This window comes from Microcaecilia unicolor, chromosome 1 (genome assembly GCF_901765095.1).
Source record: "Microcaecilia unicolor chromosome 1, aMicUni1.1, whole genome shotgun sequence".
NCBI lineage: Eukaryota > Metazoa > Chordata > Amphibia > Gymnophiona > Siphonopidae > Microcaecilia > Microcaecilia unicolor.
Window position 1 is genome coordinate 677833761 of NC_044031.1, and position 16037 is coordinate 677849797.

Below are 16037 nucleotides of genomic sequence, written 5' to 3' on the forward strand. Positions count from 1 at the left end.
TGGTAAAATTATGTATCATACCTGATAATTTTCTTTCCATTAATCTTAGCTGATCAATCCAAAGACTGGTGGGTTGTGTCCATCTACCAGCAGGTGGAGATAGAGAGCAATCCTTTTGCCTCCCTATATGTGGTCATGTGCTGCCGGAAACTCCTCAGTATGTCGATATCCAAGCTCCATCCGCAGGACTGAGCACTTAGAGAATTACACCCACAAAGGGACACTCTGCCCAGCTCACCACCGCCGAAACGGGGGAGGGGAATTAACCCAGCTCATCCCCACACAAGTGGGGGAGGGGAATCCGTCCAGCTCATCCCCGCGGAGCGGGGGAGGGACACCACACCCGCCAATGCGGGGGGATCTGGCTTATCCTGCAACCGCGGGAGGAGCTGACTGACCCTAACACCGCCGAAGCGGGAGGGGTACAAAGCTGCCCTACTGCCGCACGAAGCGGGAGGAAGCGCCGGCAGAATTTAAGTCTCAATCCAGCCCCGTAAAACGGAGGGGAGAGGAATGCAGCAGCTCACTGTAACACAAATTCATCTCAACTCTTGAAGAATCCATTGAAAAACTTGAACACGAAGTCCTCCTGAACAGGAACTGAAGACTAAACTTGAACCTGAAATGCAACCAGAATATAAACAATACAGATATCTGGGAGGGGCTATGGATTGATCAGCTATGATTAATGGAAAGAAAATTATCAGGTATGATACATAATTTTACCTTCCATATCATCATGCTGATCAATCCATAGACTGGTGGGATGTACCGAAGCAGTACTCACCCAGGGCGGGACATAGAAATCCCTGACCGCAACACTGAAGCTCCAAACCAGGCCTCCGCCCGAGCAGCCACAGTCAAGCGGTAATGCCTGGAGAAGGTATGGGCCGATGCCCAAGTTGCCGCCTTGCAAATCTCTTCCAAGGAGACGGACCCGGCCTCTGCCATCGAGGCCGCCTGAGCTCTAGTGGAGTGAGCCTTCAGCTGGATAGGCGGCACCTTCCCCGCGGCCACATAAGCCGCTGCAATGGCTTCCTTGACCCATCTTGCCACTGTAGGCTTAGCAGCCTGCAGACCCTTACGAGGACCTGCAAACAGGACAAACAGATGATCCGACTTCCGGAAATCATTGGTCACTTCCAAGTATCTGATGATGACTCGTCTCACATCCAGATATTTGAGAGCAGAGTATTCCTCTGGGTAGTCCTCCCTACGAAAGGAAGGGAGACAGAGCTGCTGATTCACATGGAAGCGAGAAACAATCTTGGGCAGGAAGGAAGGCACTGTGCGAAAAGACACTCCTGCCTCCGTGAACTGCAGAAAGGGCTCTCGACATGAGAGTGCCTGGAGCTCGGAAACTCTTCTGGCTGAAGTGATAGCCACCAAAAAGACTGCTTTCAACGTCAGGTCTTTCAAAGATGCCCTTGACAAGGGTTCAAAAGGCAGCTTCTGCAAGGCTCTTAGCACCAGGTTGAGATTCCACGCAGGCACCACTGAGCGCAGAGGAGGGCGCAGGTGATTAACTCCCTTGAGAAAGCGCACCACATCTGGCTGCGAAGCCAGGGAAGCACCCTTCAGGCGGCCCCTGAAGCAAGCCAGAGCCGCTACCTGGACTTTAAGGGAACTGAGCGACAGGCCTTTTTCCAGACCTTCTTGCAGCAACGCCAACACTGAAGAAATTGGAGCAGTGAAGGGAGAAAGTGAGCCTGCTTCACACCACGCTGCAAAGGTACGCCAAACCCTGGCGTAAGCAGTAGAAGTAGAGCGCTTCCTCGCTCTCAGCATAGTGGCGATGACCTTGTCTGAGAAGCCCTTCTTTCTCAGACGCTGCCGCTCAATAGCCAGGCCGTAAGACCAAAGGGGGAGGGATCCTCCATCACCACGGGACCCTGATGCAATAGGCCCTGCTCCACTGACAGCCGCAGAGGATCGTCCACTGAGAACCTGATCAAGTCCGCATACCAGGGACGTCTGGGCCAGTCCGGACCCACCAGGATTATCCGGCCCGGATGCTTTGCCACCCGGTCTAGCACCCTGCCCAACATGGGCCAGGGCGGGAACACATAGAGAAGCTCCTGTGTCGGCCACTGTTGGAGAAGAGCATCTACTCTCAGGGATCGAGGGTCCCGTCCTCTGCTGAAAAAGCGCGGCACTTGGCAATTGGCCGATGACGCCATCAGATCTAGGCTCGGCTGGCCCCAGCGCTTCGTGATGTCCAAGAACGCCTGAGCAGATAGCTGCCACTCTCCGGGATCCAAGGTATGGCGACTGAGAAAGTCCGCCTTGACATTCATGACTCCGGCAATGTGGGCCGCTGACAGCTGTTCCAGGTTCGCTTCCGCCCACTGGCATAGATTCATGGCCTCCTTGGCTAGAGGGGCGCTCTTGGTACCTCCCTGGCGGTTGACATAGGCCACAGCCATGGCATTGTCCGACAGGACCCGTACTGGCTTCAACGCCAGTACCGGGATGAACTCCAAAAGCGCCAACCGAATGGCTCTGAGTTCCAGGAGGTTGATAGACCACTTTGCCTCTGCAGGAGACCAGAGCCCCTGCGCTGTCCTTCCCAAGCAGTGGGCTCCCCAGCCCGACAAAGAGGCGTCCGTCGTGACGACAATCCACTCCGGGGTCACCAGAGGCATTCCTGCAGACAACTTGTCTGTCTGCAGCCACCAGCTCAGCGCCTTGCGCACTGCTGGGTCCAAGGGAAGGCGCACAGCATAATCCTCCGACATCGGAGTCCAGCGCTGCAGCAGAGAGTGTTGTAGTAGTCTCATATGAGCCCTGGCCCAGGGCACTACTTCCATCGTGGCCGTCATAGAGCCCAACAGCTGCACATAGTCCCAAGCCCGAAGGGGAGAGGCTACTAGGAACTGGTCCACCTGAGCCTGAAGTTTGACAATCCGATTGTCTGGCAGGAACACTCTGCCCACTTGGGTGTCGAATCGAACTCCCAGATACTCCAGGGACTGAGTCGGGCGCAGCTGGCTCTTCTCCCAGTTGATGATCCACCCCAGGGAGCTCAAAAGAGCAACCACCCGGTCCACAGCTTTGCCGCACTCTGCATAAGAGGGGGCTCGGATCAACCAGTCGTCCAGATAAGGATGGACTTGTACTCCTTCCTTTCGCAGGAAGGCCGCGATGACCACCATTACTTTGGAGAAGGTCCGCGGAGCAGTAGCCAACCCGAAAGGGAGGGCTCTGAACTGGAAGTGTCGGCCCAGGACTGCAAAACGCAGAAAGCGTTGATGAGGAGGCCAGATGGGAATATGCAGGTACGCTTCCTTGATGTCCAAGGAAGCCAAGAACTCTCCTGCCTTCACTGCCGCTATAACAGAGCGGAGAGTCTCCATGCAAAAGTGCCGCACTTTCAAGGCCCGATTGACCCCTTTGAGGTCGAGGATAGGCCGGACAGAACCTCCTTTCTTTGGTACCACAAAGTAAATGGAGTAACGTCCCTTGCCAATCTGATTTTCTGGCACCGGAACGACCGCACCCAGGCGTATCAGGTTGTCCAAGGTCTGCTGCACTGCCACAGCTTTGACCGGAGACTTGCAGGGAGAGAGTACAAACCTGTCTCTTAAGGGTCGGCAGAACTCTAACTTGTAGACGTCTCTGATGACTTCCAGCACCCAAGCGTCTGAAGTTACTCTGGTCCACTCGCCCAGAAACGAGGATAGGCGTCCTCCAATCCGCACTGGGCCATGGACCAGGACACCGTCATTGGGTACGAGACCCTGGGGGAGGACCGGAGGGTGTACCTCCGGGACGGCGGTCTCTGCGAAAGGAATGCTGCTTGGGGGAGAAGTTCCTTTTGAAGGAAGAGGGGGCAGAGGAGCCCGACTTGCCCGGGTGGTACCGACGGGCTTCCTGAAACTGTCCTCTGGAGATACCGGGGCGAGCACTGGCCCGAGCCCTGACCTCTGGTAACCTCTTGCCCTTAGACGTGCCGAGATCGGTCACGATTTTGTCCAGCTCGACCCCAAAGAGCAGCTTGCCTTTAAAAGGCAACTTAGCCAGGCGGGACTTAGAGGCGTGGTCCGCAGACCAATGTTTCAGCCAAAGCCAGCGCCGCGCAGAGACTGTCTGAGCCATGCCTTTAGCCGAGGCTCTCAAGACATCATACAGTAAGTCTGCCAAATAAGCCAAGCCCGATTCCAGGGCCGGCCAGTCAGCCCTCAAGGAAGGATCCGAGGGGGAAGCCCGCTGCACCATCGTCAGGCACGCCCTGGCCACATAGGAGCCGCAAACTGAGGCCTGCAAACTTAAGGCAGCCGCCTCGAAGGACGACCTTAAAGCCGCTTCCAATCTTCTGTCTTGGGCGTCCTTTAGTGCCGTGCCACCTTCCACCGGCAACGCCGTTTTCTTAGTCACCGCAGTGATTAAAGAATCCACGGTAGGCCTAATAAAGGCCTCACGCTCACTTTCAGGCAAAGGATAGAGGCGGGACATAGCCCTAGCCACTTTGAGGCTCGCTTCCGGGACATCCCATTGAGCCGAAATTAAGGTGAGCATGGCATCATGCACGTGGAAGGTTCTAGGCGGGCGCTTCGTCCCCAGCATAATGGCAGAGCCAACAGGGGCTGAGGGAGAGACGTCCTCTGGCGAGGAAATCTTCAAAATGCTCATGGCCTGCAGTAACAGGTTGGGCAAATCCTCTGAGCGAAAGATCCGCGCTGCAGAGGGGTCATCTGCTCCATCCGAGCGGGAATCCGTCTCCTCCAAGGAATCCCCAAAGGACCGTTGGGAGAACTCAGATACGCTGCCCTCATCTACATCAGAGGAAACAGCGTCCTCTAAGGCCTGGGAATCCACTCGAGGGCGTTTACTTCCGGGGGCCTCAACCCCGTTATCGGACAAGGGAGAAGGGGCAGCGTTTTGCATAAGGAAGGCCTGATGCAGCAGTAAATTAACTCGGGGGAGAAACCCCCCAGACTGTGAATTTCAGCAGCCTGGGCCACAGCCCTAGACGCACCCTCAACCGGCGCTCGCAAGAGCGGGGGAGCAACATGCTGCGCATCCAAGATGGCGTCCGGCGCGACACTCCGCGAAGGAGCCGCGCGGGAAGAACGGCGCTTAACTTTAGCCGCTTTTTTGCCGTCGCCCAAATCAAGGGCGGCCATGGCATGAACGTCTCCCAGCTCAAGGGCGGCCCAAGAAGAAGCCGTCCGAGCAGAGTGGCCGGCCAAGATGGCGGAGGCGAGCAGCGGGGGATGGGCGCTTATGGCGGGAAAAACCGCCGCGCCGGAGGAAGACCCGGGACACTGCCCGGCCTCCAAACTGACACCCAACAAGGGCGAATCAGACTTTAAAACCCCCGCATCCCCGCTAGAAGCGCACACGCGGTCCGGGGAGCGATTCTTCGCGCCCTCGCCCTCCGACGCCATAGGCCACGTGGAGATCAATCGGGGAACCCCCTGTCCGCTATAAAAAGGTAAAAATTACCTGCTTCTCGCTCCGAGCTGTAACGACCTGGTGTCCCAGTAAGTAGCTGCAATAAACGTTTAAATAAACGTCGAAATAAACGCCCTTAAGGACGTCCAAAATTTTTCTTTTTTTTTTTTTTTTACGGAGCCAGCGGGAGGGGGGAGAAAAGGAGGGACCTGGCGCCACCAGGTTTGCACTTGCTCAAGAAGAGCCCTCAACCCCAGGCACTCAACAAAACCTAAAAATTAGGCTTGGAGGCCTAGCCAGAGCTGCTGCTGTGTGTGACCACCACCTGCTGAGATAGAGAACATATTGAGGAGTTTCCGGCAGCAATGACCACATATAGGGAGGCAAAAGGATTGCTCTCTATCTCCACCTGCTGGTAGATGGACACAACCCACCAGTCTATGGATTGATCAGCATGATGATATGGAATAGGCCATTCCTCCTCCAGTAGCACAAATCAGCTTGAATGTACTGAAATAAACATTTTTTCTGATTGATTAGTGAGACACAACTTTCCTTTGCATTAAATCCATGCTGGCTCTATACTATTAACTCATCTATTCATATGCACAGTAATCCTATTCTTATCAATAGCTGGCCCTGATGTCAGGCTCATAGGTCCAGTTTCCTGGATTATGCCTGAGCTCTATTAAAAAAAAAAATTGGTATTATATTGGCTACCGTCTTTCCTCTGCCCTTTGTTTTATCATTGCCACTTCTTTCTTTGTCTTTGCAGAGAGAATGAATACAGGGTTCATTGTCAACAATGAAAGCTCACAAACCTATTCCTACTAGCTCTATATACAGGGAGGTCAATTTTCAAAGCTACGTTTGCAGGTAAAAACCATTTTAACTGTATAAAACAGCTTCTGAAAATTGCCCTCCCTCAATGCAATAAAGCTTATGTACCTTGTTTGACTGATCATGTGTATAATTTAGCTGCACTGAGGATGCATTTTGAGGGTATGTTTAGGTTGGGAAAGGAAAAGTAGACACAAAGATTGAATAGTCAAATAATCACATGCACTTTTTAAGCAAAATTCTACCTGCTCAAAAGCGGTTGCAGGTGACCTGTGTACTTTGCGCTTGTGGCTTCTCAAAGTGAAATGTTTTGTTTGATTGTTTAGATATAGCTCACACCTTTTTCAGTAGTAACTCAAGATAAGTAACATTGAGATACACTAGAGTGCACTAGGTATTTTCCTGTCCCCAGAGGGCTTACAATTGAAGTTTATATCTGAGGCAATGAGAAGTTTAAGTGACATGCTTCATCACAGTGGGATTTGCACCTGGATTCCCTAGTGATCAGCCTGCTGCTCTGTTAGGCTATTCCTCCACTCCAAGAATGCATTTGCCCTTTGAAAACTAGTGCAAACCTCATTCTTTGTCCCAGTGTAGACAGTTTACAAATCACCACCCCCTGTAATTTGTTACATTTATAATTGGTCACTCTGTGTGTTATGCTCCAAAAATCAAATTAGAGCTGAGTTTTCAGAGCATTTATTAATTAATTTAATTTCCACATGGTTTACTTTTTGTGCCCCACCAAACACTCCCAACCTTAACTGATAAAATACCAAAGAAGGGAAAATTAGGTTCTTACCTTGGTAATTTTCTTTCCTTTAGTCATAGCAGATGAAGCCATTACGTATGGGTTGTGTCCATCAACCAGCAGGGGGAGATAGAGAGCACTCAAATTTCACAGTGCCACATGGTCAGCTAGCTCCACTACCTCTTCAGTATTTGAAGCTTCCAAAGCAGTATAACAAACCGCAATGGGAATAACATGAACTTTCCTCACAGCGAACGATGGCCCCATAACAAGGGCATGAACTCAAAAGGAGGGAATGAACACATCCTCCTGGAGGGAATAAACTCGTCCTTCTCTTTGTATTTATGGAGGGAATACACACATCCTCCTGGAGGGAATGAACTCAACCTCCTACACATGAACTGGAGGGAATGAACTCATCCTCCTATAAGTGAACAAGAATCCTGAAGACTGTTTTCCAACTTTCTCCCAAGGAAGGATTAGAACTTCAGGAAACAAGAACAGAACCTGAAACAGATTCACATCATACAGACAATCATACAGGGAGGGCTCATGCAAAGGAAAGGCTCGAGCAGGCTTTTTGGTACTTGCCATCCTCGGATTTCAAGAGAAGGGCACGCCACTCCCAGGATCTTCAATAGAGAGGACCTGTAAGACAATCTGAAATAAGCGCTGGCAGCTCCTCGCGGTGGAAAATCCTCACCGCGGATGGATCATCTGGATCTAGTGGCCCTTCTGCACCTTCCTCTGGTTCCTCTGGCCACGAGGGCCTGCCAGACCCCTCAGAGTCACCACATCCCGACCACTGGGGGGGGGAAAGGGGTGCGCGCCACTCTCTGAAGGGGAATTTACCCTTCTGCGCTTCTCTTGCGGCCAGCTATCAGGGAAAAACGCCTCAGAGGGCAATCCCAGGCCTGCATCCACTGGAGGGGCAGTAAGGGGGGGGGGGGCCGTAGAAAACCCCTGTGGCTGAGCTCTTTTAAGCATATATGCATTATGAAGCAATAATACAAAGTCAGGGGAGAAAAACTCGCCCTGGGCACCCGGTTCCAGTCCGGGGCTAGTAGCTCTTTGGCCAGCCTCAATTCGAGGGCCCCCTCCGGTCTCCAGACCCTCCGCCTCAGCGGGGGTCGCGCCATGTGGTGCTTTCAAAATGGCGCCCACTGCCAGCTCCACCGAGCGGGAAGAATCATCGCTCGCCATGCTCAGGCCGGCTCTTACGCCTGAACAGCACTTTTTACAGAGCCCCGCTGCTGATCTGCGCTTGCCACACTTGGAACAGCGCTTAACACTCTCTGCAGCCATCGCTGAAGAAACGGCGGAAAATTCAAAATGGCGGCTTTGCGCCAAAAACGTCCCGATTGTGGGCCCTCCCCGGAGGAGTCAGAAAACACTCTTACCTCACTGGACCGAGTATACAAGCTCCGGTCACGCTGTAGAAACTGAAGAAAACCTCTTGCTTTTTTTTTTTTTTTAACGCTGAGAGGAAAGTAGAGAAAACAGCAAAAGAGGCAATCAAATCAACTCCGGAGGTACAGAACAGTGGGAAAGGCAGGGAAAGGCGAACCAATGTGCCTGCATCCACCAAGTATAGAGTGGGAAAGAGCAGGGAAAAGTGAAACTAATGTGCTCACATCCACTGGGGGGATGGGTAAGGCAGGGGAAGGGCTAACCTATGTGCCTTTAAAGTGAAGCTGCTATAGCCTCTAACACCCCGGCTAACAACTGGCAAGCCAGGAGCCACCCCCAGGCAGATTTTTTTAAGGAGCTTGATCAAGCTGCAACCACCCTGCTTGGGGAGATAGAGAATACTGAAGCAGCAGTGGAGCTAGCTGACCATGTGGCACTGTGAAATTTGAGTGCTCTCTATCACCCCCTGCTGGTTGATGGACACAACCCATACGTAATGGCTTCATCTGCTTGATGACAAGGAAAATGATTTTATCAAGGGAAACACACAACGATGGTAACTTTCTACACATTTCATGTGAGTAAAATGTGGTTAATTATATAAAATGACATTCTGAATGCTGCCCAGCCTAAGAGGGGAGTCAGGTGAGATTCAGGGAAAAGGAAGATATTTGAAGTTTGCAAAAGTGGGAAGTAATTCAATGCTTAAAGGAACAAGAAGGGGCTTGCGTTAGCAGTGCCTTGAGCATTAGAGGTCTAAATCTATCACTGATCCTTCTGTAGCCAAGCCTACTGTTCATATAATTCCAACAGCAGCAGCTGCTCTGCTATATAACAAACAGTGCCACTGCCCAAAGTTCAAGGGAACGAAGACAGTCTCCACTTTAGCAGGAATATATTTATCTAAAAAAAAGAAAATAAAGTAATAAAACATGAAATGTTAAAATAGCAAGTACTCTATCAGTTGAAACATTTCTCCGCTGACACTCCCTTTTTTCCCCTAAAAAAAAACAGAAAGTGGGACCTGCAGAGGACTTTCCTTTAAGCAAAATGTCCCTTCTGTTAAATATGCTGATATTCAGCTGACTACATCTACAAGTAGAAGGCCAGAGCGGTGTGCGCAATGAATGGACACCAATGCACCACTGATAGTTTGGAATTAAAAAGCAAGCTCTCCCCCCCCCCCCCCGATGAAAGCATTCTATTTAAGGGGGAAAAAATAGTACACACCATGGAGTGAGGCTTTTTATTTGTGCCCTAAGCCTGGAAGTGGTTTAAAACACCCTCTGATTCCTCCACTCAAATTTAACATTGTCCCAAAAAATACCTCCATGAGCAAATATTCTTTATTTGGAGAGTAAACTAACCAGTCAGGATAGAAATATTTGATTAGACCAAATGAGAAGTCAGTTAAGAGAAGTACTTACCTTGCAGGTTTCATAGTCCTTGCGGATGTAATGAAGGTGGATCAGCCAGTTTCGCCTCTCTAAGATTGGTAATTCTGGTGCTGTATGGAAAACATTGCCAGAAGAAAGACGACATTCAGAAAGAATAGGACACAAAGATACTCATTTTCAAAGCACATAGACTTACAAAGTTACGTGGAGGGGCATTTTTCATATGATGTCTAACTCCGATTTTAGATGTTTTACATAAAATGTCCAAAATGCGAATAGGAAAGAAGGTCATTTTCAAAAAAGAAAAATGTCTCTCTTTATTTTTTTAAATACTGTTGCAAACAAGGTTTTGTGCTTTGGATGTTTTGTTTTATGGTCCATTTTTGGGAAAAAAAAAAAAGAGTAAGTACAAAACATAGAAATTCATGTCATTGGGATGTAGGAGGAGCCAGCATTTTTAGTAGACTGGCCCCTCAGACATCCCAATGGGCACCCTAGAGGGGCAGTTCTGTGCACTTCATAAAAATGCTCCCAGGTATACATCTCACCTTTGTTCTCTTATCTTGACCCCTGAGTCCTCCAACCCCCCCACCCCCACACACACACACACTGTACACCACTACAATAGCCCTTATGGGTGAAGGGGGCACCTACATGTGGGTATATTAGGGTTTTGGTGACTTTGGGAAGGGTCACAGTTTCCACCACAAGTGTGACAGGTAGAGGGAGATAGGGATCTGAGTCCCCCTCTTCAGTGCAATGCACTGATCACTACATTACTCCAGGGACCTGCATGCTGCTCTAATGGACCTGGCTATAACACCTGAAGCTGTCAAGACATATTTTTATTCAAAATTATTTTGGGGGGGTTGGGAGGGGGTCACCCCGTATTCCCTCCAGTGGTCATCCAGTTATTTAGGGTACCTTTTTGTGCCTTATTCATTATAAAAACATGTCTAGCTCAAAACATGTTAGCTTTAATCCTGGATGGTTTTCTTTTATTCCATTATGGCTGAAAAATATCCAAGTCTTAGGAACGCCCAAATACTGCCCTTAACGTGCCCCTGACAAACCCCCTTGAGATTTAGACACATTGCAGAAGAACAGCATAGAAAAACGTGTGAAAAATAGCTTTTGAAAATACTGATTTGGACGTTTTTAAGAGAAAAACGTCCAAATGCTGTTTTATGCTACTTTTAGACGTTTTTCTCTTTCAAAAATGAGTCCCATAGTAACCTATGTAACTTTGTAAGTTTATGTGCTTTGAAAATTAGCCTCAAAATCTTTTTTTCAGCATGCCATACCAATTCTGAAGGCCAAGTGTGAGAAATTTAGACAAGAGAGTTGTGCCTTCACCATCCCTATCCTGCCAGCAAATGTTCAGGAAGTCAAGTGAGAACATTTCTAATTCAAGAGAAGGAAAACAGACATCAATGATTGATACAGCTGGGTGTACACATTTTTGTGACAGACTGTGAGCAATTTTACCAAAGCAATTAAGTTGCTTGGTAAAAAGTTTTTAAATGACTCTTTCAAAACTCAGTACAAGAAGAAAAGACTGAGCACATGGTATCTCAGTGTTCCTAGTGTTACCACTCTGAATCCCATCCTGATTCACTGATTTCTAATCAAATTCAGATATCCTAGGGAAGCTGTGCAGAATTTAAAGTCACACGTCTTTCCGCTTTGTTAACATAACGCCTACCCAGAGAACCTGCATTTTTGAAATGAGTGACGAGATCTGTAGGCTCAGAGGAAGGCAACCTAGACTTCTGAGCAGGTATGTCTGCAATTTTATTTTAGCCGTGATTTGACTCAGCAGCAGAAGAGTACGTTCCAGGTTAGAAATGTAGAAGTGTTTCAAAGGGAGACTTCATAAATGAAGCAAGCACCAAATTTAGGACCACAGAACAGGGGCTTTTGTAATGGAGGCTTCAGATGTAGCAGAGCTTTCATGAAATGAGCAACATATGAGACTAATGCTAGAAAGCTATCCAGTGGAGTGTAATAAGAAGACAACATTCTAAGGTGTACTCTAATATAGGAAGTTTGAAGGCCAAGATAATATAAGTGATACAGATAGGAAGACACGTGAGAGGGTCATTACCATTAGTAAAATACCTGACTGAAAATCTCTTCCACGTGAAAGCATGTGTTTGTTTAATGGAAAGTGTCCAAGCAGCTATAAAATAATATTCAGGATTGTCACCAAGAGCAGAAACTAAGGACTGTTCAATTTCCAGGTTGTGAGGGCTAGAGACTTTAAATCTGGATGAAAAAAAATAGCCCTCCTGTTGAGTTATCAGCACTGGGAACTGGAGGAGCATGCAAGGAGGTAGAACTGCTAGCTATTCCAAAAAGAGGGAATCAGTTCTGTTTCCAATATGGCACTATGAGAATCATGGTGCTTCAGCTTTGCTGGAACTTGTGGAGAAGGTTCAATGGCCTTGACTCAGAGAACTAAGTGGATTTCTTCTTATAAAAAAGAGACCCAGATGGGCAGAGGGAGGATGAATCTATGAAAGAGGTCAATCCAGTAGATGGCCACTTAGAGGGTCTATCCCCAGCACAGCTCAGGTCAGCCTGCACCTGCTGCTTGTGCTCTTCACTAGCACCTTCCTCCCACCGACTGGGTCACAACTGCCTCTGGGTGAATCTTCCACTCGCAAATTATCCCCAGTGATTTCTAGGTTACTGGGGCCACACTCCCAGTGGTCCCACAGTTCCCAGAAAGCACTCACAGACCCAACACACAAAACACCAGGACTCTATCAGTCCAATACTAAACAGTAGAACAAAATAGTGCAAATAGCAAACAGTAACAGGCAACTGAAATATGGATCAATTGTTAGACTAACTAAACACTTGTATACTGTCTAAACAGTACTTGGAAAGATCAGGACATATAAGTGTTCACCGAGCCTCAGCAAAGAGATCTGTCTCTCTTTTCTCCCGGTCTGAAACAACAGCCAGCAACAACTGCTGGGTAATTTCAAACTCCAGGCCAATCAGAGCCCAGTCAACAAGTTTTAAAAGTATACTGCTCCCAGTATTGTAGATTCACTTCTTCACTAAGTGAAACTAAACGAGGGCATGCACTTTTCTATAACAGCTTTAACATAAAACATGCACTTCAAGAGTTAATAAAGCTAATTTTACAGGTTTAAAACACACTGTTCTATCACAACATCTAATAAGCCTGAGACAATATCCAGGATTATAGAAAGGTCCCATGTGTCACTTGTGATCTCCTGCAAGGCTTAAATGAGCCCAACCCCCTGCAGGCAGTACAAGATGAGTATTCTGCAGGGACTGGAAGCTCAGCATATAATAAATAAGTAGGGAAAGCTTGCAGACCATGGCTCATGGAATTCTTTCTAACCCTTCTGCACGTGAGGGTGTCTCTCTTGTATTTGTGTGTATATATCTGTTTGGAATATTTACTTGTAACATAATACTACTACTTATCATTTCTATAGCGCTACTAGACATTCACAGCACTGTACACTTGAACATGAAGAGACAGTCCCTGCTCGACAGAGCTTACAATCTAATTAGGACAGACAAACAGGACAAACAAGAGATAAGGGAATATTAAAGTGAGGATAAAATAAGGGTTCTGAACAAGTGAATAAGTTTTAGGAGTTAAAAGCAGCACCAAAAAGGTGGGCTTCTAGCTTAGATTTGAAGACGGCCAGAGATGGAGCTTGACGTACAGCAAGATAAAAGGAACGGAGTCTGGAGTTAGCGGTGGAGCAGAAGGGTGCAGATAAAAGATTTATCCAGTGAACAGAGTTCCCAGGGAGGAGTGTAGGGAGAGATGAGAGTGGAGAGGTATTGAGGAGCTGCAGAGTGAATGCACTTAGAAGTCAATAAGAGGAGTTTGAACTGTATGCGGAAACGGATAGGAAGCCAGTGAAGTGACTTGCGGAGAGGGCTAATATGAGCACAATGACACTGGCGGAATATTAGTCGTGCAGCAGAATTTTGAACAGATTGAAGAGGAGAGAGATGGCTAAGTTGGAGACCTGTGAGAAGCAAGCTGCAATAGTCTAAGCGAGAGGTGATAAGAGTGTGGATGAGGGTTCTGGTAGTGTGCTCAGAAAGGAAAGGGCAAATTTTGCTGAAATTATAGAGAAAGAAACGACAGGTTTTAGCAGTCTGCTGAATATGTGCAGAGAAGGAGAGGGAGGAGTCGAAGATGACCCCAAGGTTACGAGCTGATGAGACAGGAAGGATGAGAGTGTTATCCACAGAAATAGAGAATGGGGGAAGAGAGGGCAGATAAAGTAAATGATACATACCTGTAGCAGGTGTTCTCCGAGGACAGCAGGCTGATTGTTCTCACGACTGGGTTGACGTCCACGGCAGCCCCCACCAACCGGAACAAAAACTTCGCTCAGTTGAATGACAAGCAAAAATTATGAAACGCAACTCCAAAGGGGAGGATGGAGGGTAGGTGAGAACAATCAGCCTGCTGTCCTCGGAGAACACCTGCTACAGGTATGTATCATTTACTTTCTCCGAGGACAAGCAGGCTGCTTGTTCTCACGACTGGAGTATCCCTAGCTCTCAGGCTCACTCAAAACAAGAACCCAGGTCAATTGAACCTCGCAACGGAGAGGGCATAAAGAAATTGATCTACGAAGAACAACTAACTGAGAGTGCAGCCTGACCAGAATAAATTCGGGTCCTGGAGGGTGGAGTTGGATTTACACCCCAAACAGATTCTGCAGCACCGACTGCCCGAACCGACTGTCGCGTCGGGTATCCTGCTGGAGGCAGTAATGTGATGTGAATGTGTGGACAGATGACCACGTCGCAGCCTTGCAAATCTCTTCAATAGTGGCTGACTTCAAGTGAGCCACCGACGCTGCCATGGCTCTGACTCTGTGAGCCGTGACATGACCCTCAAGAGTCAGCCCAGCCTGGGCGTAAGTGAAGGAAATGCAATCTGCTAGCCAATTGGAAATGGTGCGTTTCCCCGACAGTGACCCCTATCCTGTTAGGGTCGAAAGAAACAAACAATTGGGCGGACTGTCTGTGGGGCTGTGTCCGCTCCAAGTAGAAGGCCAATGCTCTCTTGCAGTCCAATGTGTGCAACTGACGTTCAGCAGGGCGGGTATGCGGCCTGGGAAAGAATGTTGGCAAGACAACTGACTGGTTAAGATGGAACTCCGACACCACCTTCGGCAGGAACTTTGGGTGGGTGCGGAGCACTACTCTGTTATGATGAAATTTGGTATACGGAGCATGAGCTACCAGGGCCTGAAGCTCACTGACCCTACGAGCTGAAGTAACTGCCACCAAGAAAATGACCTTCCAGATCAAGTACTTCAGATGGCAGGTATTCAGTGGCTCAAAAGGAGGTTTCATCAGCTGGGTGAGGACGACGTTGAGATCCCATGACACTGTAGGAGGCTTGATAGGGGGCTTTGACAAAAGCAAGCCTCTCATGAATCGAACGACTAAAGGCTCTCCAGAGATGGCTTTACCTTCCACACGATAATGGTAAGCACTAATCGCACTAAGGTGATTCCTTACTGAGTTGGTCTTGAGGCCAGACTCTGATAAGTGCAGAAGGTATTCAAGCAGGTGCTGTGCAGGGCAAGAACGAGGTTCTAGGGCCTTGCTCTCACACCAAACGACAAACCTCCTCCACTTGAAAAAGTAACTCTTTTTAGTGGAATCCTTCCTAGAGGCAAGCAAGACACCCTCAGACAGACCCAACGCAGTGAAGTCTACGCCCTCAACATCCAGGCCGTGAGAGCCAGGGACTGAAGGTTGGGGTGCAGCAACGCTCCGTCGTTCTGAGAAATGAGAGTCGGAAAACACTCCAATCTCCCCGGTTCTTCGGAGGACAACTCCAGAAGAAGAGGGAACCAGATCTGACGGGGCCAAAAGGGCGCGATCAGAATCATGGTGCCGCGGTCTTGCTTGAGCTTCAGTAAGGTCTTCTCCACCAAAGGTATGGGAGGATAAGCATACAGGAGGCCGGTCCCCCAATGAAGGAGAAAGGCATCCGACGCTAGCCTGCCGTGTGTCTGAAGTCTGGAACAGAACAGAGGCAGCTTGTGGTTGGTCTGAGAGGCGAAAAGGTCCACCGAGGGGGTGCCCCACTCTCGGAAGATCTTGCGTACCACTCTGGAATGGAGCGACCACTCGTGCGGTTGCATGACTCTGCTCAGTCTGTCGGCCAGACTGTTGTTTACGCCTGCCAGGTATGTGGCTTGGAGGAGCAT

The 16037-nt window shown here is 48.9% G+C and overlaps 1 protein-coding gene across 1 annotated transcript in view; it reads right to left on the reverse strand.

Annotated features, from left to right (window-relative positions):
- BBS4 (Bardet-Biedl syndrome 4) overlaps positions 1-16037 on the reverse strand; it is a 190187-nt gene that overhangs the window by 107059 nt on the left and 67091 nt on the right. The window contains 1 exon segment of the mRNA XM_030187602.1: positions 9826-9905. Coding sequence (XP_030043462.1) covers positions 9826-9905 — 80 coding nt within the window.